At 42.4% G+C, this 25339-nt stretch overlaps 1 protein-coding gene across 2 annotated transcripts in view; it reads left to right on the top strand.

Annotated features, from left to right (window-relative positions):
* Positions 1 to 25339, top strand: part of RTKN2 (rhotekin 2) — an 80249-nt gene that overhangs the window by 31047 nt on the left and 23863 nt on the right. For both annotated transcript variants that reach the window (XM_067465665.1, XM_067465664.1), the window contains exons 7-8: positions 13315 to 13409; positions 18524 to 18630. In XM_067465665.1, the coding sequence (XP_067321766.1) occupies positions 13315 to 13409; positions 18524 to 18630 (202 nt within the window). The remainder of the gene's footprint in view (positions 1 to 13314; positions 13410 to 18523; positions 18631 to 25339) is intronic.

Below are 25339 nucleotides of genomic sequence, written 5' to 3'. Positions count from 1 at the left end.
CCAGTTCTCACGTCTGTAGGTGACTACGGGGAATACCATTGCTTTAACTATGCGGATCTTCGTTGCCAGTGTGATGTCTCTACTCTTCACTATTTTATCAAGATTGGTCCTTGCTCTCCTCCCAAGAAGTAAGCGTCTCCTGATTTCCTGGCTGCAGTCTGTGTCTGCACTAATCTTTGCACCTAGAAATACAAAGCCTGTCACTGCCTCCACGTTTTCTCCCTCTATTTCCCAGTTGTCAATCATTTTTGTTGCCATAATCTTGGTTTTTTTGATGTTTAACTGCAACCCAGCTTTTGCGCTTTCTTCTTTCACCTTAATTAGAAGGCTCCTCAGCTCCTCTTCACTTTTGGCCATCAAAGTGGTGTCATCTGCATATCTGAGGTGGAATTCCAGCAATTTTCACCCCAGCCTTGCATTCCTCAAGCTCCGCACATTGCATGATGTGTTCTGCATAACAAGTTGAATAGGTTGGGGGAAGCTGTCAAAAATTGTCAAACTGTAGCACCCAGTATTCCTCACTGTTGATTGCTGGACAGAATTGATTTGAGTCAGAGTTCAGTAACAACTGGCATGCCCATGTTTTCGTTCCCAAAACAAACTAATATTGTCCGTTACAAGAGACATTAATTACTGTAATATGCTCACGATATTATTAACTGGTCTTTCAGCGCAAAATGCAAGACAAGTCATGTTCATAGTGATTGAGAATGAGCTACTCTCTGAAGAGTAAGTTCTAATGCCTTTCTGTTTTTCTCTTCATGGCTTTGATGTGTTCTGTATCTACTTTAAAGTTTGCCTCACTGTAATGATGGTATGACACCCCTCCCCCCACTTTTCATAGAATCATAGAATCAAAGAGTTGGAAGAGACCTCATGGGCCATCCAGTCCAACCCCCTGCCAAGAAGCAGGAATATTGCATTCAAAGCAGCCCTGACAGATGGCCATCCACCCTCTGTTTAAAAGCTTCCAAAGAAGGAGCCTCCACCACATTCTGGGGCAGAGAGTTCCACTGCTGAACGGCTCTCACAGTCAGGAAGTTCTTCCTCGTGTTCAGATGGAATCTCCTTTCTTGTAGTCTGAAGCCATTGTTCCATGTCCTAGTCTCCAGGGAAGCAGAAAACAAGCTTGCTCCCTCCTCCCAGTGGCTTCCTCTCACATATTTATACATGGCTATCATATCGCCTCTCAGCCTTCTCTTCTTCAGGCTAAACATGCCCAGCTCTTCAAGTCACTCCTCATAGGGCTTGTTCTCCAGACCCTTGATCATTTTAGTCGCCCTCCTCTGGACACATTCCAGCTTGTCAACATCTCTCTTCAATTGTGGTGCCCAGAATTGGAGACAGTATTCCAGGTGTGGTCTAACCAAGACGGAATAGAGGGGTAGCATGACTTCCCTAGATCTAGACACTATGCTCCTTTTGATGCAGGCCAAAATCCCATTGATTTTTTTTTTGCCACCATATCACATTGTTGGGTCATGTTTAACTTGTTGTCCACGAGGACTCCAAGATCTTTTTCACACGTACTGCTCTCGAGCCAGGCATTGTCCCCCATTCTGTATCTTTGCATTTCGTTTTTCCTGCCTAAGTGGAGTATGTTGCATTTGTCCCTGTTGGACTTCATTTTGTGAGTTTTGGCCCATCTCTCTAATCTGTCAAGATCATTTTGAATCTTACTCCTGTCTTCTGGAGTATTGGCTATCCCTCCCAATTTGGTGTCGTCTGCAAACTTGATGATCATGCCTTCTAAGCCTTTGTCTAAGTCTGTGATGATGTGGAGATTGTCTGGTTCCCCTAGTCTGGAACATGCAACATATAATTGCCCTTCTTTAGGGGTCCCCTTCAAATCTATGATATTATATCTGTGTGTGTGTGATTCATATATATTTTAGGATCATTTATTTACTTGCTTTATTTTTTAGTATGGCTATCATCCAAATATAGTGATTCAAGCCAGCTAAAATGCTACTTAAAACCACGTGAATACATTAAAATATAAATACATACTATTGAAAAACAAGTAAACAATTTTGTTGTTATTGCAGTTAAACTTTAAAATATTGAAATGTATACAGTTTTTATACCCACCTTAAAATCCAACACTCAGTTTACAAATACCTGGGTTAGAGTAATAATAATAATAATGAAGCTTTATTTATATATCACTCCATCTCCCCGAGGGGACTCTGTATATCACAAAACATACAGAGTAAAAACAACATAACCATAAGATTAACAAACAAAATATAAGCATAAACATTGTCGCCATAACACACATATATTAAAAGTAATCCTGCCTGTTCAAGGCAATTAAAAATTTAAAATGCCGGGCCAAGAAAGCCCAAAAATTCTAGGGGGCCCGGGAATTAAGTGCAATGCTATGGCAGGCAACAATAATATTAAGTCTGTGGCTGTCCAGGGCCGATTAGAGGAAAGAATCTGGGTAACTGGTAGGAAGAATAAGGCCGTATTAGACAATGTGTGGGGCTGAGTTAGAACTGGTCATTTTCAAAGGCTTGTTGAAACCACCAGGTCTTCAAGCTCTTACGAAAGGAGGGGATGGATGGGGCCTGTTTTATTTCCTTGGGAAGAGTGTTCCAGAGACGGGGGGCCACCACTGAGAAGGCCCTCTCTCTCGTCACTACCAACCATGCTTGAGACGGTAGTGGGACCGAGAGGAAGGCCTCCCCAGAATATCTTAGAGCTCGCGCCGGTTCATAGAAGAAGATGCGATCGCGGAGATAGGCGGGGTCCAACCATAGAGCGCATTGCTCTATGGTTGGGCCCAACAGTTCAAAGCAGATAATCTGGATTTTATATGGTGGTGTAGAAGGAGCATGAGAGCGCGCACCAAAAAAGGCTCTCCCTTGTTCCCACCAAATGAACTTGAGTGGCCCTCTCCAGACGAACTTAGTGCTCCAATAGGCTCTTAAAGAGAGATGAAGTCCTTCAAATGATATGGACCCAAGCTGTATAGAGCTTTATAGGTCAAAACTCACACTTTGAATTGTGTTTGAAAACATGTTGGAGCTGAGGCAACAGTGGAGTTGTACACTTCCTGTTAATAATCTAGCTACCGCTCTTAAGATCAACTGAAGTTTCTGAGCACTTTTCAAAGGCATGTAGAGTCCAACCATGATGTAACCAAGGCATGTACCACCATGGACATTCAACCTCCAGGAATAGGCAGTATTGGTGCATTATCTTTAACTGTGCGAAACCACTGCTGATACCTGGGTCTCCAGGTTCAGAGCCAATTCCAGGAGTATCCCTAAACCTGTGTTTTCAAAGGGAGTGTGACCCTCATCCAACACAGACTGAATCCCTATTGATTAGAAACACCTCTGTTTTGTCTGGAGTAAGTTCAGTTTGTTTGCCCTCACTCAGTCCATTACAGCTGCCAGGCACTGGTTTGGCACAGGAACAGTTTCCTTGGAATTAGGTGGAAAGGAGTAGTAGAGCTGGATGTCATCTGCATGCTGATGACACTTAACCCCAAAACTGATGATCTCTCCCAATGGTTTCATGTAGATGTATAATAATGTGGGAGACTTCAGCTCCCACAATTCCTAACAGTTGGTAAACTGGCTGGGATTTCTGGGAGCTAAAGTCCAAAACACTTGGAGGAGCAGACTTGAGAAACACTGCCTTAAGCACTCCACAGGCCATTGTATTCTGGATCAGAATCTGAGAGCAATTGTAAAGGTACATGACCTCATCCTGGATTTCTTAGGACAGTACTGTTCTAGTCTTGTTGAGACTCAGCGTCTGTCTCATGCACCTACTACCAGTAGTAGAAGGAAACGTGGCTTAGAGAATGATGAAGCTCAGCGGCAGCTGAAAAGGATCAGGGACTTGTTTCTAGAGAGTACCGATGAGGAGGATTTTGCAGGTTTTACTCGCGAGGAGATGGAGCTGGACGATTACAGAGGTGTAAAAAGAGCAGCCAGCAGCTCAAATAGCGATGTAGGATCTGTTGCTAAGCGCCCGAGAGATGTAGCAGATTGTGGGGACTTTGACAGCGAAGAGGAAGATCTGGATTGGACTAAAGTGCAGGAAGTCATGGATGTCCTTAATGCCCCCTCCTCAAGTGGTGAATTCCAGGGTTTTCAGGATGATTGGGCTGTAGATGATTCTTTGCAGGATGGAGCACGGAGTGCTGACTGGCAACAATGGCGCAGCCTGGATTCACCTGAGGATTTGGACCCAGCTGACAGTAACTCCAGCGATTCGGATGAGATTTAAGCAGCAGCTTGGGGACAGACGAATCGCAGAGTTCAAAGTGTCGCATGCCGTGTGCCTTGTGTTAACTCCTGCCCTGAGTTCTTGTTGCAGCTTCGTGTTACCTGACCCTGTGAACAACCCTGCTGGTTCCTGACTCGTGAGTCTTCTGTGCCTTGACCCTCGGACTGTCTGACTACGCCTCTGCCTGTTCCTGTTAACTTCATTGGACCGCTCCTCATGAGGATTGCCGTATGCTGTCTCGTTGGCTTTTGGAATGGACTATGTTTCCTTGCTGAATTCAAGCTGTTTGTTTTGGTTTAAAGACTGACTTTCCTTTTCGTCAGTCAAGGCTGACTGAGACTGGTTTGTTTACTTTTCTGCTGACTGCAAGCCTCCTTAGTTTACATCTCTGAAGATAAGAGTCTCCTTTGTTTTGCTAATAGACATTAAACACCTTCCTTTAACTCCAACGGTGCCGTTTGTGTTTCTGCCTGGCCTGGGTCTTGACAGATTGAACTCTGCCTCAAACAAACCCAGCAGGAGGCATGGCATCTCTTGGTGAGTTGGCAGACCAGATAGCCCTTTTAAAAGCGCAATTTGATGCACTCCATGGGGGAGGATCGGCTGGCGGGCCGCGTAAGGCTCGTGTTATTGTCCCCGAGCGCTTTTCTGGAGAAAAGGATGGTTTGCCACTGTTTTTGATGCAGACCAAGGTTTATTTTAAGCAAGTGCCTGCAACAGATTACCCTACTGATGAAAGCAAAGTGGCTTTTGTGATCAGCCTCCTGTCGGGCCGAGTGGGTAAGTGGGCTGTAAATTTGGTTAACAGTGATAGCCCCTTACTGAATAATTACGCTGGCTTTTTGGACGCTCTTAAGGAGGTGTTTGGAGACCCTCTCCAGGAAGAAAATGCCAGTCGTGAATTACATGCTATCAAGCAAGGGAAGGAGTGCGTGACGGACTATTTGAATCGTTTCAATTACTTGAAACAGCATTTAGACTGGGGCGACAGGGTCCTATATGGACAAAGGCTTCGCTTTTGAACATCACGTTGAGTTGCATAAGAAGAGACAGCCAGAGTGGGTGGAAGGAGCAGATGGAGCTTTAGTTGGCCACCGGTCTGTCACCCTGGAAACTGGGCCCCTGAAGTGGGAGGCTCAGGGTGTAGAGGGCTGGTTTTCCTGGGATGTGATTACCCTGCCTAGGTATACCATCATTTTAGGCATGGACTGGCTGTCCAAGATTAATCCCAGAATAGACTGGCAAGCCAAGACCATTACCTTAGCACCAGCCGTTTGTGGCACGTTGGCAGTAAATCCAACGGATATCGAGGGGGTTCCGGACTGTTATAAGGATTATTATGACGTGTTTAGCAAGGTTCAGGCTGACAAACTCCCACCCCATAGGCCTTATGACTGTCAGATCAAGCTGATGGAGGATGCCAAGTTGCCTGCGGGTAGGGTGTACGCTTTGTCTCTTCCAGAACGTCAGGCCTTGAAGGACTACATTGAGGAGAATCTGGCCAAAGGGTTCATCCGACCATCCAGTTCCCCTACTGCCGCTCCAGTTTTCTTCGTGACCAAGAAGACTGGTGATTTACGTTTAGTTTGTGACTATCGTATTTTGAATAAGTTTACCATACGGGATCGTTATCCGTTGCCACTAATCCCTGAGTTATTGTCTCGCGTGCAAGGCGCTTCCGTCTTTTCTAAACTGGACTTAAGGGGAGCCTATAACTTGCTTAGAGTTAAGGAAGGCGATGAGTGGAAAACCGCTTTCAACACGTATCTCGGCGCGTTTGAATTTTTAATCATGCCTTTTGGGTTATGTAACTCACCAGCTGTGTTTCAACGGTTAATGAACGATGTGTTTAGAGATTTTCTAGACAAATTCATGGTTTGCTATCTGGATGACATCTTGATCTACTCGAAAGATCTTCGGCAGCATCGACAACACGTGAGGATGGTGTTACAGAGGCTCCGGAAACACGGCCTGTTTGCCAAGGCTTCCAAGTGTGTATTTCACGTCTCTGAGGTGGAGTTTCTGGGACACATCGTTTCGGGGCGGGAGGTGAAAATGGACCCGCATAAAGTAGACGCTGTCCATTCTTGGAAGGAACTCACTTCCAAGAAAGATGTGCAACGCTTCTTGGGCTTTGCTAATTATTATCGAGATTTTATTCCCCATTATGCAGACATCACGGTGCCGTTGACTCGCCTTTTGAAAAAGGACCAGCCTTTCGCGTGGACTAAGGAGGCTCAGAGGGCATTTGAGACCATCAAATGCAGCTTCGCTGATGGGAGAGTCCTGAGCCAACCTGATGTGAATCGTCCCTTTGTGGTGGAAGCTGACGCCTCCAATTACGCATTGGGAGCGGTCCTGTCCCAGTTGGATGCGACTGGTATCTTGCGCCCTTGTGGCTTTTACTCACGCCAGTTATCTCCATGTGAGCAGAACTACACAATCTGGGAGAAAGAACTCTTGGCGATCAAGGTGGCCTTCGAGGTTTGGAGGCACTGGCTGGAAGGTGCTAGGCACCAGGTGGTGGTGCGGTCTGACCATCGCAACCTTGAGCATTTGCTAACTGCCCGCAAATTGAACCAGCGTCAGATCCGGTGGGCTATCTTCTTTAGCCGGTTTGATTTTCGAGTTGAGTTTGTTGAGGGGAAATTGAACTTGAGAGCGGATGCTTTGTCTAGGAAATCTGAATATAAGACTAATACAGCACCCATTATGCAGACTGTATTACCTACAGCAGCCTTGAACTTAATGGAGGGTGCGGGGGATCTTTGTGACCAGGTCAAGGCAGCACAAGCTGCGGACATTTGGACTCAGGAACAGCTAACCCTGTTGGAGAATGGCCAAAAACCTGTAATCGCTAACCTCCACAATGAGGGTGGGATTTTAATGCGCAGAGAGCAGCTGTACGTTCCTGCAGGCAGTTTGCGCCTTGAGATTCTTAGATCCCACCATGATGAACCAGCTGCAGGACATTTTGGGAGGTTTAAGACCGTGCAATTAATTTCTAGAAATTTTTGGTGGCCTAAAATGAGGCAGGACATTTTACAGTATTGTGACAGTTGTGCGGTGTGCCAACAATGCAAACATGCTCCCGGGAGGCCAAGCGGCCTGTTATCTCCTTTGTCAGTGCCAGAGAGACCTTGGCAAGTGATTTCTATGGATTTCATTACAGATCTGCCTAGGGCACGGGGATATGCCTGTATATGGGTTATAGTGGATTTATTTTCGAAAATGGCACATTTTGTACCGTGCGCTAAGGTTCCCACAGCACCTGGGTTGGCCAAGTTGTTTATGAAGCATGTCTTTAAGTTACACGGGGCTCCGGACACTATAATTTCAGATCGCGCCCCTCAGTTTGTGTCACGATTCTGGAGGCAATTCCAAGCCCAGATGGGGACCAAGCTCAATATCTCCTCTGCTTTTCACCCACAGACGGATGGCCAGACGGAGCGAGTGAATGGCTTTTTGGAACAGTATTTGCGTTGTTTTTGTTTGCAGCAAGCTGGGGATTGGGTGCAGTGGCTCCCTGTGGCGGAATTCGCCTACAACAATGCGACTCATGCTGTCAGTCGCCACTCTCCATTTGAATTGGTTTATGGTATGCAGCCCAGGTGGGGGTCGGCTCCGGCGCATGATGTTGTTTCCACAGATCCTGTGTACCGATCCAATGAATTTCTTGCTTTACATGATGTTGCTCGCCGTATTCTTATAGAAGCCAAGGATGCTCAGAAAGCGCAGGCTGATAGGCATCGGCAGGAGGGTGCTGAACTCAAGGAGGGGGATCTTGTTTGGCTCTCTTCCAAGCATCTCAAACCGTCTGGGGGCAAGTTTGCGCCTCGTTATGTGGGTCCCTATTGTATTGTTAAGCAGATTTCGCCTGTAGCTTTTCGTTTGCGACTGCCTCCTTCTTTGAAAGTGCACCCGGTGTTCCATCGCTCCATGCTCAAGTTAGCTACCTCTGAATCTCGACCTCAAGTGACTGAGAGTATTTCCCGTCCTATGGCTCCGCCTGTGGAGGGGGGGGCCTTGGAGGGGGGGGATAGTGTTGAGACTCAGCGTCTGTCTCATGCACCTACTACCAGTAGTAGAAGGAAACGTGGCTTAGAGAATGATGAAGCTCAGCGGCAGCTGAAAAGGATCAGGGACTTGTTTCTAGAGAGTACCGACGAGGAGGATTTTGCAGGTTTTACTCGCGAGGAGATGGAGCTGGACGATTACAGAGGTGTAAAAAGAGCAGCCAGCAGCTCAAATAGCGATGTAGGATCTGTTGCTAAGCGCCCGAGAGATGTAGCAGATTGTGGGGACTTTGACAGCGAAGAGGAAGATCTGGATTGGACTAAAGTGCAGGAAGTCATGGATGTCCTTAATGCCCCCTCCTCAAGTGGTGAATTCCAGGGTTTTCAGGATGATTGGGCTGTAGATGATTCTTTGCAGGATGGAGCACGGAGTGCTGACTGGCAACAATGGCGCAGCCTGGATTCACCTGAGGATTTGGACCCAGCTGACAGTAACTCCAGCGATTCGGATGAGATTTAAGCAGCAGCTTGGGGACAGACGAATCGCAGAGTTCAAAGTGTCGCATGCCGTGTGCCTTGTGTTAACTCCTGCCCTGAGTTCTTGTTGCAGCTTCGTGTTACCTGACCCTGTGAACAACCCTGCTGGTTCCTGACTCGTGAGTCTTCTGTGCCTTGACCCTCGGACTGTCTGACTACGCCTCTGCCTGTTCCTGTTAACTTCATTGGACCGCTCCTCATGAGGATTGCCGTATGCTGTCTCGTTGGCTTTTGGAATGGACTATGTTTCCTTGCTGAATTCAAGCTGTTTGTTTTGGTTTAAAGACTGACTTTCCTTTTCGTCAGTCAAGGCTGACTGAGACTGGTTTGTTTACTTTTCTGCTGACTGCAAGCCTCCTTAGTTTACATCTCTGAAGATAAGAGTCTCCTTTGTTTTGCTAATAGACATTAAACACCTTCCTTTAACTCCAACGGTGCCGTTTGTGTTTCTGCCTGGCCTGGGTCTTGACAAGTCTACTGTGCAAGGTTAGAACAGTACTGTCGTGAGAGCTCTAAGTACATTTCAGGCTATACAATATACTTTTTTCCTTTAGTTTTTTTTTTTTTTTTTTACATTTAGAGTTGAATAGGGATCTCCCAGCACCACCTTCTAAGAACATTCCTCCATGAAAAAATGGGACCACAGAAGAACAATACCTCCAAGGCCAATCCCACAGAAGTTACTCAGAAGGATATCATGGTTGATGTTATCAAAAGTTTATTTATTTATTTACTCCATTTATACACTGCTTTCCTCAGCCTTTGGGTGACTCAAAGCGGTTAACAATAGCAAAATTCAGTGCTCAACATCATAAAAACAGTTAAAAACAATTAAAACAATGGCGTAATAAACAATCAAATAAACATCAATATAATATCTCATTAGCGTCTCATAGGTAGAATCAAGATCCAGTCTCATCATCTTTTGTTCCATATTCCTATATTCATTACACTGCCTATTCAAATTCCTGCTCGAACAACCAGGTCTTCACTTTCCTCCAAAATGCTAATAGGGAGGGGGCCGATCTAATTTCTGTAGGAAGGGCGTTCCACAGCCGAGGGGCAAACACTGAGAAGGCCCTGTCTCTCGTCCCCACCAGACATACTTGTGATGCAGGCGGGACCGAGAGCAGGACCTCCCCAGATGATCTTAACGTCCTAGCTGGTTCATAGGAGGAGATGCGTTCGGACAGGTAAGGTGGGCCAGAACCGTTTAGGGCTTTATAGGCTAATGCCAGCACTTTGAAGTTGTGGAAAGATCCAGAAGAACCATCAAGGACACACTCCCCCTGTCCAGTTCTCTGTGTAGGTCATCCACCAAGATGGCCAAAGCTGTCTGTGTTACGTGAAACCAGACTGAAATGGGTTAGAGGAAAAAGCCCAAGGTGCTGTCTGACCCACAAGCCTCAGTTTGCCCATATCTGCTATATTCTCTTGATTATTCATGATAGATCAGATAGTTATTTTCCTGAAGATGAATCCAGCAAGAGAATGTGACAGTTACTGTATAGATAGAGCAGAAATTTGAAAAATTAAATAAAGGGCTATGAATGGATCCAGTGCTACAAGCATGGTTGGCCAGTTTCTACAAAGATACTTCCATTTAAGGGCATAATCTAATTCAAACATGTAGGCAAAACATTACTAACAGTGCTAATTACCCTGTTAAATTTGAAATGTGATAAAGATTTGAAAGCCTAAGGAATTGGCAACTGATAAAAATTTTGGAAATGAGATGTTGAAGTTAGCCAAAAAAAAGTGAATCTCATGTTTTAGAAGGAAAATGTTACTGTGAGGCATGTTTCAACAGTGAAGTACTTTGTTTTCTTTGGCAAACCTTGCACTATAAATAGTAAGGATCTTTCACTTGAACATTCAGCACAAAGAGATTTTCATCTGCAAAAAGAAACACAGCTATTTAAAATGGAACAAAAACGTTCAATTACAGATGGCTTTTATGTGTTTCTCTAGTGATTGAAAATCTTTTGGTTGGAATCCATTTATAACCACCACCTTGTTTTCAGCTGTTCAGAGGTTTTTTTTTCCTCCCTTAATGTGCTAATGGAAATTGCACAGCAGTGATATTTACTCTGGGTAATAAGTGAAACAAATGTAATCATTACCCTATGATAACAACTCAGTGTGGGAGACTTCAGAGGTACAAATAAAAATGAGCTGTAGGGAGAGAACGGAGCTTGTTCAAGTGTTACGCTCTTACACAAGCCACAGAATACTGACTTAAGTCAGCCTTTCTGTTAAGATTTCTAATGAGAGAAAACAAGTAAGTATTAACACAAACATTTAAAGGTCACATAAATAGTTAATCATCGTTTTAAAAGTTATAAATTGTATGTGGAGACTGATCAAAGAAATTCACTCTCCTGGATCATCTTTACTACCTTTGCTTTCACCACCCAATGATGGAGGGAGCGTCTCAGGGCCCTTTTTAATAGGGAGGAATACTTTGGAATGTCTCCAAACACTGAAAGAGGAGTTTCGTTTAAAGGAAGGACCATTCAAACCTATAAACTTTCAATAATATGGTTTGAGCTGGAGTGTTACATGCCCCAAGAGCAAATGATATTTGCAAAACCCGTTTTATTTTAGGCAAGCCGGTTTATTAATTGTGAATGAAGAAAAAGATCAACGCATAAAGGATTTCTGGTTTAAAAACTACCTGGATCCCTTGCATTGGGCCAGAAAGCTTCAGTTCTCTTTTTTTGCAAACGTTAATAAAACTGGGTTGTTGTAGGTTTTTTTGGGCTATATGGCCATGTTCTAAAGCAGGGGTCCTCAAACTAAGGCCCGGGGGCCGGATGCGGCCCTCCAAGGTCATTTACTCGGCCCTTACTCAGGGTCAACCTAAGTCTGAAACGACTTGAAAGCATACAACAACATCCTATCTCATCAGCCAAAAGCAGGCCCACACTTCCCATTGAAATACTAATAAGTTTATATTTGTTAAAATTGTTATTCATTTAAATTATTGTAATGCTTTTAAGTGTATTTTGCACTACAAAGAAGATATGTGCAATGTGCATGGGAATTCATTCCTTCTTTTTTTTTTTTTTACAAATAATAATTCGGCCCTCCAACAGTTTGAGGGACCTGGCCCTCTGTTTAAAAAGTTTGAGGACCCCTGTTCTAAAGGCAAGCATCCTCAGAGGGAGTGAGGTGTGTTGGAACTAGGAAAGTGGGTTTATATATCTTTGGAATGACCAAGGTGGAACAAAGAACTCTTGTCTGCTGGAGCTAGGTGTGAATGCTCCAACTGACCACCTTGATTAGCATTTGATGGCCTGGCAGTGCCTGGGGCAGTCTTTTGTTGAGAGGCGATTAGATTAGACCCTGATCATTCCACAGATATATAAACCCTTTTTCCTAGTTCCAACAGACCTCACTACCTCTGAGGATGCTTGCCATAGATGCAGGCGAAACGTCAAGAGAGAATGCCTGTAGAACAGTGGTTCTCAACCTGGGGTCCCCAGATGTTTTTGGCCTTCAACTCCCAGAAATCCTAACAGCTGGTAAACTGGCAGGGATTTCTGGGAGTTGTAGGCCAAAAACATCTGGGGACCCCAGGTTGAGAACCACTGCTCTAGAACATGACCATATAGCCCGAAAAAACCTACAACAACCCAGTATTCCGGCCATGAAAGCCATCGACAATATGTTAATAAAACTACAAAAAACGGAGGGAAACAGAAACTTCTAAACAAAAGATGCTGAAAAGTGCCAGCTGTAAGGAATTTATTTTGTTTGCTCACCTTCATCTTAAGCATAATCTGTTCATCTCTATTTAAGTAATATTCCATTAACTGGAATGGAGAACAGAAGCTGAATAGGATAATGTTGTTTGGATGGGAAGTGTTATTTATATGATCATTCCTGTGGTTAGAAAAGACTTGGCTGCACTGGAATGCTTTGGAAAAAGGCAAAGTTTCCTTGAACAATTTGCAAGAATAGCATTTATTTTAACATGAATAAAAGGAAACTCTCGTTGTGCAGTGAGTTAAACCTTTGTGCCGGTAGCACTGCTGACCAACAGGTCGGTGATTCAAATCCCGGGAGCAGGGTGAGCTCCCATCTGTCAGCTCCAGCTTCCCATGCAGGGACATGAGAGAAGCCTCCCATAGGTTGGTAAAACATCTGGTCGTCCCCTGGGCAAAGTCCTCACAGACAGCCAATTATCTCACACCAGAAGCAACTTGCTCCTGATGCAAAAAAACAAACAAAAAACAAAAACAAAAAACATTTAAAAGGTAAAAAGACTGCTGCTTAGGGGACAAACTCCCCAAGCACACACAGATGGGACTAGTAGTGCTGGTCAGTGGTCACTTGGAAGTGAAGTTTGGGACTTTAGCCTTTTTTGATGACACAGCTCCGGAACTTTCATCACAGGACGGTTGTAAAGAGTGGATAAATAGAATGGTCTTTGAATTGTTTGAACTTTCACATGAAACCTGTTCCTTTGTTTACATTACTGAAATAATACATGATTTATTTTAACCAGTGGTGCAAAATATGGCTTGCTGGCATATACGTCGTTGGGACTGGAGGGCGTTGAGGACAGTTTCAAGACCCACAGCCTCACTGTTGTGGCCAATGGTAAGATTGTATTTAATAAGGGAAGTGAACTATGGGCAGAATACTTTAACTTGGTTTTGTAGTAATCATAAATTGGTGTTATTTTTAATTTTTTTATCAAGTACGTAATAACACAATCTGAATAGGTAATAGACAGCTATTGTATTCACACATTATATATAATGGAGCATTTCTATTCATCTCTTTTACAAAGTTATTCTTTTCACTTTTTCCTCACCCCATACCCCTAGAACATTTTTCTCTATATATCTTTAACAATGAACACAATTTTCATAGTTTTGTACAATATTTGTGTTGACTTTCTATCAATTTCACGTAGATTTATCTTTAATTTCTTCTGTCTTAGCGTCCTGCACATCTTCTCGAGTTATACGTGCTTTAATGTCTGATTTGACTTGATCAAACAGATAATTATTCCAGTTTTCAATATTCATTTTTTCATATTTCAATCCCCATGCTATCACTGCCTTGCCTGCTAAAATCATTGCTCTAAATAAATTTTGGGTTTTTTGCGCTATTCTTATTGTTCCCAAGTATTCCCATTAAAATAAAGTCCATATTTACTTGAACTGGCGGTTTAAATAATTTCTCAATTTTCTTTATTATATTTTCCCCTAGAAATGTATTATCTTGGGCATTTTTACCACATGTGGGTGTCCTACCCTTTATTTGCTCCACAATGCCAACATGTTGAGCTTATTCCCATATTTGGTAATTGGGGTGGTGTTCTATACTATTTCCAAATAAATTATCAAAAAATTGATATTATTTTTTTCTTGCTGCATTTTGTAATAATCAGTGCATAGTGGATAAGAAGGAAACTTTGTTTCTGCTACTTACCAGCCTTTGGAAGTAGAGAACTTGTGCTTAGGGTGATAGAGCATCATTCTTCCCTTACTTCCCCTTTTCTGCCTGCTGTTTTATATTTTCAAACACCTGCATCCTGTTTGAAAAAGTCTTGCTTTGTTCATTAGACTGTATTCGCAAGTACTGTAGTATAAGCCTAATTTTTCAGCCCTTTTTTAGGCTGAAAAGGTCCTCCTCGGCTTATATTTGAGTCAAGATTATTTATTATTTTACTCTGTTGGTGTTGTTGTTGTTGTTGTTATTATTATTATTATTATTATTGCATTTATCATTTTACTCTATTATTACTATTATTATTTTTCTCTTTATTATTATCGGAAGGATATTTAAGCACATTTACATTGAAGAAGGTTAGAATAATGGTTTAATCAGAGCTGGACAGTCTTATCTTAAATTACAATTTTATGTAAATATTCAAAAACATTTAACCTACTGATAATAATAATAATAATAATAATAATAATAATAATAATAATAATAAAAACTTTATTTGTACCCCACTACCATCTCCCCAAGGGACTCGGTGCGACTTACATGAGGCCAAGCCCACAGCACATCAATAAACAAAGGCGATAACAAATAATCAATACAAAGCAGTTAAAATAAAATAAAACTAAAAAAAACACAATAAGCAATAAACTATCAATTTATTTATTTATTTATTTCGGTTTCTTCTACCCCGCCCTTCTCACCCCGAAGGGGACTCAGGGCAGCTTACAAAGGCACAATTCGATGCCAGCATCACATAACAGTAGTAAAACAAAATAACATCAATTAAACAGTTAAACAGTTGAACAGTTAAACAACAATTCCTGCATTACAACCATAAAACCAATAAAATAATACAATCCCAATTACCCCTCATAGACGGTCAGCGTTCGCTATCTCATAGTCCAATTTCCAATTCCACATTGTCAGTCCTGTCAGTCCTAGTGGTTTGATTGTCCTTATCTAGTTGTCCGATTGTCCAAAGGCCTGGTCCCACAACCACGTCTTTACTTTCCTCCTGAAGGAGAGGAGGAATGTTGATGCCCTAATTTCTCCCGGGAGTGAGTTCCACAGGTGAGGGGCCACCACCGAGAAGGCCCTGCTCCTTGTCCCCACCAACCTCACTTGTGATAGCGGTGGGGTCGAGAGCAGGGCTTCCCCAGATGATCTCAGACTCCGGGGTGGGACGTAGAGGGAGATATGTTCGGACAGATACACTGGATCAATAACAATAACATACAGCATTTTAAAACCAATGGCCTCAATTAATGTAATTTTATTGGTATCTATTTTTATTTTGAAATTGACCCGTAGCTGCTGCATTTCCCACCCTCGGCTTATATTCAAGTCAATCCGTTTTCCCAGTTTTTTGTGGTAAAATTAAGTGCCTCGGCTAATATTTGGGTTGGCTTATACGGTAATTGCGTAAAGGGTTCCAGCATAGGCAGGGAAAGTGAGCTTTAGTAGATGTAAGTTACGACAGCAGAATGATAACAATACTATTAAGAAAAGGAGGAATAACTCTCAATATTGTTTATATGAAGAGTTTATAATATTTCTGTATCTGATGGGGCATGTTGACATGATCGCTTTAACGTATGGCAATTCCAGTTATGTAAACGGGATTACATTACCATAGAAACCCTTAAGACCATTGTATTCTGGATCAGAATCTGAGAGCAATTGTAGAGGTACATGACCTCATCCTGGATTTCTTAGAACAGTACTGTTCTAGTCTACTGTGCAAGGTTAGAACAGTACTGTCCTGAGAACTCTAAGTACATTTCAGGCTATACAAAATACTTTTTTTCCTTTAGGTTTTTTTGCTTTTAAATTTAGAGAGCTACAAAAACCAGTAATTCACCAAAGATAGAGAACAAAGCATTCTTGTGATTAATGAAAAGTCATGATATCTGTAGAACAGGAACAGCAAATGTATATAGCCTTCTAACACCAGACAAACTTCCAAAGGAAAACCTTGCAGATTGTTGAGTGATTTCATCACCCAAAGTTGGTTGTTTTGCTGCAAGTCACTTCTAGTCACTTCTGGAGTGAGAGAATCAGCCATCTACGAAGACATTGCCCAGGGGGCGCCCAGATGTCTTGCAATCCTGTGAGGAGTCTTCTCTCATGCCCCCCCCCCCCCCCCCCACACAGATATATGCTTTTCACCTTAAGAACAGACAAGCATCCCGAGCTCTGAGGATGACCTGGGGAAGGAATCCCACTGGAGCACTGCAGCGCATCCAAATACCTGGGAGTCACTCTGGACCGTGCTCTTACCTGCAAGAAGCACTGCCTGAACATCAAGTAAAAAGTGGGTTCTAGAAACAATATCATACGAAAGCTTACTGGCACAACCTGGGGGTCACAACCAGACACAGTGAAGACATCTGCCCTTGCACTATGCTACTCTGCTGCTGAGTATGCATGCCCAGTGTGGAATACATCTCACCACACTAAAACAGTGGATGTGGCTCTTAATGAGACATGCCGCATTATCACGGGGTGTCTGCGCCCTACACCACTGGAGAAATTACACTGTTTAGCCGGTATTGCACCACCTGACATCCGTCAGGAAGTAGCAGCCAATAGTGAAAGGACCAGGGCAGAGACATCTCCAGCTCATCCCTTGTTTGGGTATCAGCCAGCACGTCAACAACTTAAATCAAGAAATAGTTTTCTAAGATATACAGAGACATTCACTGGAACACCTCAGCAAGTGAGAGTCCAAAAGTGACAGGCTCAAACCCAGAACCTCAATCAATGGTTGATACCAAATGAGAGACTCCCCCCTGGGCACACAGAAAACTGGGCGACTTGGAAGATGCTGAACAGACTGCGCTCTGGCACTACGAGATGCAGAGCCAACCTTAAGAAATGGGGCTACAAAGTGGAATCCAGACGTGCGAGTGTGAAGAAGAGCAAATCACTGACCAACTGCTGCAATGCAACCTGAGCCCTGCCACATGCACCATGGAGGACCTTCTTGCGACAACACCAGAGGCACTCCAAGTGGCCAGATACTGGTCAAAGGACATTTAATCAACTACCAAGCTTGCAATTTTGTGCTTTGTCTGTCTGCCTGTTTGTTTGTTTTTTGTTAAAAATGTAATACAACTGTCTGGTTGCTCCTGACACGATAAATAAATCACCCAAAGTCATTAAAATAGCTCCAGATGTAGTTTGCACCAGCACCCCAAATTCCCACTCCAAAAAAAAGAAGAGGTACATTTTAGAAGTGTAACTCTAGCCTAATATATAGCACAGGTAAGGGTTAACACACCCCTGTGGTGTTTGTTTTACTGTCTGCCCCTGTTCACTTCACTTCACTTCACTTTATTTCTTAATTAGTCGCTCTTCACCAAGGTGCTTCGAGCGACTTACAATCTAAAATACCATTTACACAATATAAAAACATTCAACATAAAAACATTCCACAGTGACTATTTGGCAAATTAAATCTGATTACTTTAATGCACAACCAAACAGAAGATTTCACCTCACTTCATGTTCCTATGATAATTGGATTTTGAAAAAAATTGTCTTGTTGTGGAAACAAAGAATGGCAAGAAGGCTTCAGTGGACACACCTTTTCCCCATGATAATAACTCTTCCAGGAGTGAATTTTCCTTTCTGGGGGTAGGTTTATCTCACTTCATGCTGTCTCCCCTCCGTTCTTTACTGTGAGTCGTTTGTAAGTCGGATACTTGTAACCTAGGGACTGTCTATAATGGTAAAATCCCAAGATGACCTCTGACCACAAATAATTCAAAATGATGTAAGATCAGTTCCCAGAAATGATACAAGGTCACCCCATCAACCTAAATATGGTACTGTGGCCCTTGAGGGGGAATCATGGTGGTAAAAATTAGCTCAATCTATTGTTATAGTTGCTGACCCACAGACCATGCAGAACATGTGAGAATCAAATGAGGTACCAAATTGAGGATAGATTTGGAGTTGCCTTTTTTGTCATTTCTTCGGATGCACTTGGCATGGGAATGTCTGAAAAGATTAAGCAGGCAATTAACCATGCCAAAAGAGTAAAAATTCCTGTAATCAATCTAAATGTCTTCATTGTCCAAAGCATGGTGCTTAAGGAGTCTATAGGGTTTCTGGCTTCCTTCCTGTTATCCTGCAGTGGGAATCTCTCACCAGGCAGCAAATTCACAAGTTGAACAAAATTATTTGTCACAGTCCTATCAACTCAATACTCACCTACCAAATTGCCCTGTTTTTATTTTATTTTATTTTAGAGGAATCGTCCTTTTGGCTTCCATTGTATGGCAACATGTGTTGTCGTTTAGTTGGCCAGCCATTCTGCATGACTGACGATATGATGACTGGATTTCTTAATCAACAGGTGAGGTTTTTTTCTTCCAAAAAGAGACTTAAGATTTATTAATTGATGTTGGGCTCCTTCTTGACTGCCATATAATCCACATTATCAAATCTTATAATCCATATGATCTGCTGTGAACTAGATTATATGAGTCTACACTTCCATATAATCCAGTTCAAAGTAGATAATCTGGATTTTATATGGCAGTTTAGAAGGGGCCTAAGTCGATATCCGTGATACTGTTTTGACTTTGATGGCTTTTATTCTGAGCGTGAGGAGATATTTATTTTCTGGATTATTAATAACTACCGTATATTCTGGGGAACTAAACAACTTTTTAGGCATGTAAAACCTTATAAGATTTTGGGGGTCATCTAGTACGCCGGGTATAAAATTAAAATAATAATAAAATTACATACTATGGCTGCCTTGGCCTCGGGCTCTCCTCCGCCGCCTTGGCTCATGGCGGCTTCCCGGGCAGGCTCCCCGTCCTTCCTCCCTTCCTGGCTGCCTTCCTTGCTTAGGCCCAGGCCTCCTTTGTTAGCGGCCGGGCCCCTTGGCTGCTTCCCGCGCTGCTCAGGCCACTCTCCTTTCTGTCCAAGCCTCGCGAGAAGCGTCTCTTTCACGAGACAACGTCTCGCGGGAAAAGAGGGGCTTTGTGCGAGGCCTGGCCAAGTAGAAGGAGAGCGGCCTGAAGAGCGCCGGAGCCTCTTCTGATCTGGCCACTCTCCTTCTTCCAGACCTCGCGAGAAGCGCCTGGTTTGGGGAGTCGTGTTAAACGGCGAGTATATCCCCAACTCTCTATTTTGTTTGTTAAAGTTTTTTTTTTGGGGGGGGGGTCATCTTATAGCTTCAGTCGTGTTGTACCCCAGAATATACAGTATTCAGTCCTTTTTTTTTCCATGTCAGGAGCGACTTGAGAAACTGCAAGTCACTTCTGGTGTGAGAGAATTGGCCGTCTGCAAGGACATTGCCCAGGGGACATCCGGATGTTTTGATGGGGGGCTTCTCTCATGTTCCCTCATGGGGAGCTGGAGCTGACAGGGGGTGCTCATCCACGCTCTTCCTGGATTCAAACCTATGACCTGTCGGTCTTCAACCCTACCGGCACAAGGGTTTAACCCATTGCACCACCGGGACCTCCTTATACAGTGCTGAGAAGCAGCAATAATAATAAGGTTAATGGGAGGGTTTTATATGGAGCTGCGGTAGCATCAAAAGATTTGTCCAACACATACACAGTAAAGCTGTGTAATTCTATTTTCACCAGTAATTCTTTTTCCCCCCAATTTCTTTTCCTGCTTCATTTTCTCAACCTTTAATGTGCTGCAAGATTCCTTTGCAAGCAAATGTAAGGCTTTTGAATGCACTGAATCCAAAGCCATCTCTGTCTCCCCAAAACACCCCTTTTCAGAGCCTATATGCATCCAGCCAAAACATTTCCCTGGGCAGAACTGCTACTTGGAGTTTTTGTGGCTTTAAAGGTACACATCTATCCATCCACTGGCAGGGACTCTCTTGATTGGCAGGGGGCGTCTCTGCCCATCTTAGACGAGAGAGAATTACACTTGCAGTCGAACCATTTTAATTGCAAAGGCAGAGTGTCTCTCAAATCCAATCAAAATTAAGACAATTTTTAGGTACTGAGCACTGATAAAAGTACTTAGATGAATGAAATGGTATTTAAAATATTTTGCTATCTAAAAATATGTGCTATACACATACAAAGACACACACATCTGTTGGAGGTTTAAAATATTTCACTTAAGGTTTCGAGGATTGCACGTGGCTTTGAGAATGTCCCACATTTTCTTCAGAAGCTATTTAGTAGCAGTCATTGCTGAATATTTCAGGCTAGGCTTCCTAATTCTTAACAATTACACATTTTGAAAATATGTTCGGCATAACACTGAAATAGAATATAGTTTTTAGTAAACAAGTCTATATAAATTAAAATGTAATGTTTGTTTGTGGGACTAACTCAAAAACCACTGGACGAATTGACACCAAATTTGGACACAAGACACCTCTCAGGCTAACGAGTGACCATCACTCATAAAAACACTGAAAAACACAACAGAAGGGACTTAAAAAGCCAAAAATCCCCCCAAAATACATTACAATGCATTGCAAAACCACACATATATACACAAACACACATATATACACAAACACACATATATACACACATGTATGCATACACATACACACAACACATATACATGAGGGAGGGAGGGAGGAAGGAAGGAGAGAAGGAAAGAAGGGTAGAGAAGGAAGGAAGGAGAGAGAAGGAAGGAAGGAGAGAAGGAGGGAAAGAAAGAGGGCAGGAGAGAAAGAAGGAAAGAAGGGTAGAGAAGGAAGGAGAGAAAGAGGGAGAGAAGAAGAGAAAGAAGGAGGGAAGGAGAGAAGGAAGGAAAAAATAAGGGCAGAGAAGGAGGGAGAGAAAGGGAAGGAGAGAAGGGAGGGTAGAGAAGGAGGAAAAGAAGGAGGGACGGAGATAAAGAAAGAAAGAAGGGTAGAAAAGGAAGGAGAAAAGGAGGTAGAGAAAGAGGGGGAGGAAGAGGGAAGGAGAGAAGGAAAGAAAGAAAGGTAGAGAAGGAAGGAAGGAGAGAAGGAGATAAAGAAGGAAGGAAAGAAGGGTAGAGAAGGAAGGAAGGCGAGAATGAAAGAAGTGAAAGAGGGAAGGAAGGAGAGAAGGAATGAAAGAGGGAGGGAAGGAAGGAAAGCAACAAGAAAGGATGGAACCAAAGAGCAAAGGAAGCGAGAAAAGAAACAGGTAGAGAAGGAAGAAAGATGAAGGGAAAGAAAAAGAGGGAAGAAAGGAAAGAGGGAGGGAAGGAAGGAAGGAGAGAAAGAGGGAGGGAAGGTTGGCCACAGCAATGCGTGGCGGGTACAGCTAGTCTGTAATAAATGTATCCGTTTTCAAAGTGAAGATTTAAATGTTTTTTTTTTAATTATCCAAAGCCCCTTCCCCCGCCAAACAATTTTTATTTCAAATTAGCAGGGCCAGGAGTATAGCTTCAGTGCTTTTTTGTCTGATAGGAAAGCAGAGAAATTGTATGATCTGCCTTAACCCATTTCCCACTTTTAGATGTTTACCATAGCAACATTGGATCGGCACAGGAAAATAGCTCCCATGCAAACAGTGGTGCATCAAAACACAATTGTGGCAATGGGTTTTTTTTTAAAGACAATAAATAAAAAACGCTGTATGGTAGAAACATATTTGGTGGCTTTTAATTAAAATGTACACTAAAACAAAATGGTACAGTATGTGGAAAGGCAGTTATGAAGGAGCTAGATATAACCAACAAGAGTAAAGAATATTAAGAATAGAAACCTACCCCTAAAACTCTTTGATGTTCAGATTTATTACCTGGAAGTAACCCATCTTAATTAAGAGGCAAGGCATTCTGTAGGACTGATACATCTATAGAAAACAGACAAAGAGCGAAATCAAAGCAAACAGCTAAACCTAGCTTTGGGGTAGGGTTCTACTATCCCCAACTGCAATTCAGGCAAATTGTTTCATAGAATGAAAGATGACATGACATTTTTAGTTATTATTATTTATGTTGATTTATACCCCACCTTTTCTCACCACAAGGAGACTTAAAACAGCCATTTACTGTCTGTAAACGGAGTCTTTTGAACAATATTTTTCTTTCTCTAGCAGATTGAAAATAATAATAATAATAATAACAATAATAAACTTTATTTATACCCCGTCACCATCTCCCCAGTGCGGACTCGGAGTGGCTTACATGGGGCCAAGCCCGGACAACATATTACAGTGGAATAAAACCAAAAACATAAACAACTTCAAAATTACATAAAAGAAAAAACAAAAACAAAAAACATTCCAATAAACACAGTGACAATAACAGTAGGCGGGCCACATGTACAGGATAAAACAATTAAAAGACTCTAATGAGATAAAAATAGGAGCAGGTTATTTGCAGGGAGCTCATAAAAACAAAGTTGTGAAACTAAACTTCCCATTTGGAGGGCGTGTACTCCAGTGGTAGAAGCATTGAGGAGAGCAATAGTATCAAATATAGCCTGTGTCCTCATAACTTACTAATAAATAAAACTTCTAGCACTTAATAAAACTTCTAGCATTTAATAAAGGTAAAGGTTTCCCCCGATGTTAAGTCTAGTCATGTCTGACTCAGGGTAGTGGTGGTCTTTCTATGCCAAAGAGCTGGTGTTGTCTGTAGACACCTCCAAGGTCATGTAGCTGGCATGACTGCATGGAGCGCCATTACCTTCCCGCAGAAGCGATCCCTATTGATCTACTCACACTTTCATTTTTTCAAACTGCTAGGTTAGCAGAAGCTGGGGCTAACAGTGGGAGCTCACCCCACTCCTCGGATTCGAACTGCCAACATTTTGATCAGCAAGTTCAGCAGCTCAGCGGTTTAACCTGCTGCACCACCAGGAGGCCCTTTCTAGCATGTATTTATTCCCCCTCATATGTACAATAGGACCACCCTATCCACAGAATGCAGATACACAGATTTAACGAATTGCAAATTCAAAATATTTGGGAAAAACTAAAATGCATGAGTTTCATAAAGTGAACATACTTATATGTCAGTGGTTCTCAGCCTGTGGGTCCCCAGATGTTTTGGCCCTTAACTCCCAGAAATCCTAACAGCTGGTAAACTGGCTTCGACTTTTGGGAGTTGTAGCTCAAAATATCTGGGGACCTGTAGGTTGAGAACCACTGTTATATATGTAGGGAGAACAAAGTACTGTATATACTTGAGTATAAGCCCAGTTTTTCAGCCCCCTTTTTAGGCTGCAAAAGCTCTTCTCGGCTTATACTTGAGTCAACGTTATTTATTCTTTTACTCTGTTATTAGTATTATTATTATTATTACATTTACAGTATTTTACCCTATTATTACTACATTTATTATTTTACTCTATTATTACTGTTTTTGTTGCATTTTCATTATTTCACTCTATTATTTTTATTATATTTATTATTTTAATAATAAGTACATTTACATTGTAGTAGGTTAGCATAATGGGTTAATAAGAGTTGGACAGTCTTATCTTAAATTACAGTTTTATGTAAATATTCAAAAACATTTAGCTTATTTATGCCTCAATTAATGTAATTTTATTGGTATCTATTTTTATTTTGAAATTGACTCATAGTGGATGCATTTCCCACCCTCAGCTTATACTTGAGTCAATACGTTTTCCCAGTTGTTTTGTGATAAAATTATGTGCCTTGGCTTATATTCGGGTCGGCTTATACTCGAGTATATACAGTAACTTGAATTGTCCATGCCCTGTCTCTCTTTCATTCACCTCCATAGCAAAAGCACTGCTGATACAGATCACCATGCAAACATAGTTCAACCAGGTAGCAGTGAAGAAGGATGCAATCCGTGGCTGCTAGATGTGCCTTTTATTATTATTATTATTATTATTATTATTACTACTACTTTATTTGTACCCCGCTAGCATCTCCCAAGGGATTCGATGCGGCTTACACAGGCCGAAGCCTCAAAAGAGCCTTCTCTTCCAACTCTGGAGAGACCATCAATAACCTGTTCAGCTTTCAAGGAGCTTTTACAGGGATATGCCAACTGGCATTAGCGTTCCTCCTTGATCATTCCCAAGGCAGTAGTTTGGTGGGCTCCCTGGATATAATAATACTTTATTTTATGGATATGGAGGAAAATACCTGCCCTGCAACTGGGGTTTTAACGCTGCCTCCATAACTACCCTATACCACAAAGTAATTGATCATCCATGTTTTTTGGTATCTGCATGAGATCCTGAAAGGTACTGAGGGCTCACTGCCATGCATAAGAATATATTTAGACTTATTAGCAACTACCCTAATCCCTGCAGAAAGAGAAACTCTTGTTTATTCTGTATTGTTGAAGGAAGCTCACAGGAGCTGATGGAAGCTGATATTAATAATCAAAATTCCAAGGGAGGGAATGCAGGTTAGAATGGCACATTTACTGAACAAGGAATTAGGAGAGGAATATCTATAGCTGCATGAGCAGCCTAGCCTCACCTGGAGGCAATTTGTTCCTCATCACTGTTTGAGTAGGCAAAGGTATTTGGGAACCTGTAATAGGTGTCCAATTAATGAATGTTTTATAAGCCTGTTTTCAGAGATGTCTGTTCTTTTAATGTGTAATTCTTTTTATTGCTACTTGTTGCAGCAAGCAACCAGGTGTACTTGTTTTGCATGTGCATCATCCATATTTTCATATTAATAACTGTTACGCCTTAAAGAAGATTTTGCATCTTTATTGCCGTATATTCTAGTGTATAAGACTACTTTTTAACCCAAGAAAATCTTCTCAAACGTAAGGGGTCGTCTTATACACGGGAGTAGTCTTATACACGGGAGTCATCTTATAGAGCGGGTTCTGAAACTTCCAATCGGATTGGAGAATCTGTGGTTGCCGCATATGGTGGGGGAAGCTCAAAAATGGTAATGGCCGTGTCCCTGCCGTATGCAGCGACTGTATGAAAGCATTAAGGACGACGCTGTATAAGTACGGTAGAAGAAAATCCATTCATCACGTTTCGTGGACTTAATGCGGTCCTGATGGTGAGGTGAAGGGGTGCCTCATTGGGAAGGTGTAAGTGAAGGGCGGAGCAAGCTTCAGGTGTCCGGGGCGCCCGAGGTATGGAAAAAAGAGATAGAGTGGCTCTGGGCCCAGACAAACACACCTCTTTTACCTGTCTG

This window comes from Anolis sagrei, chromosome 3 (genome assembly GCF_037176765.1).
Source record: "Anolis sagrei isolate rAnoSag1 chromosome 3, rAnoSag1.mat, whole genome shotgun sequence".
In the NCBI taxonomy this organism is placed as follows: domain Eukaryota; kingdom Metazoa; phylum Chordata; class Lepidosauria; order Squamata; family Dactyloidae; genus Anolis; species Anolis sagrei.
This window is presented reverse-complemented; position numbering and strand designations above follow the sequence as displayed.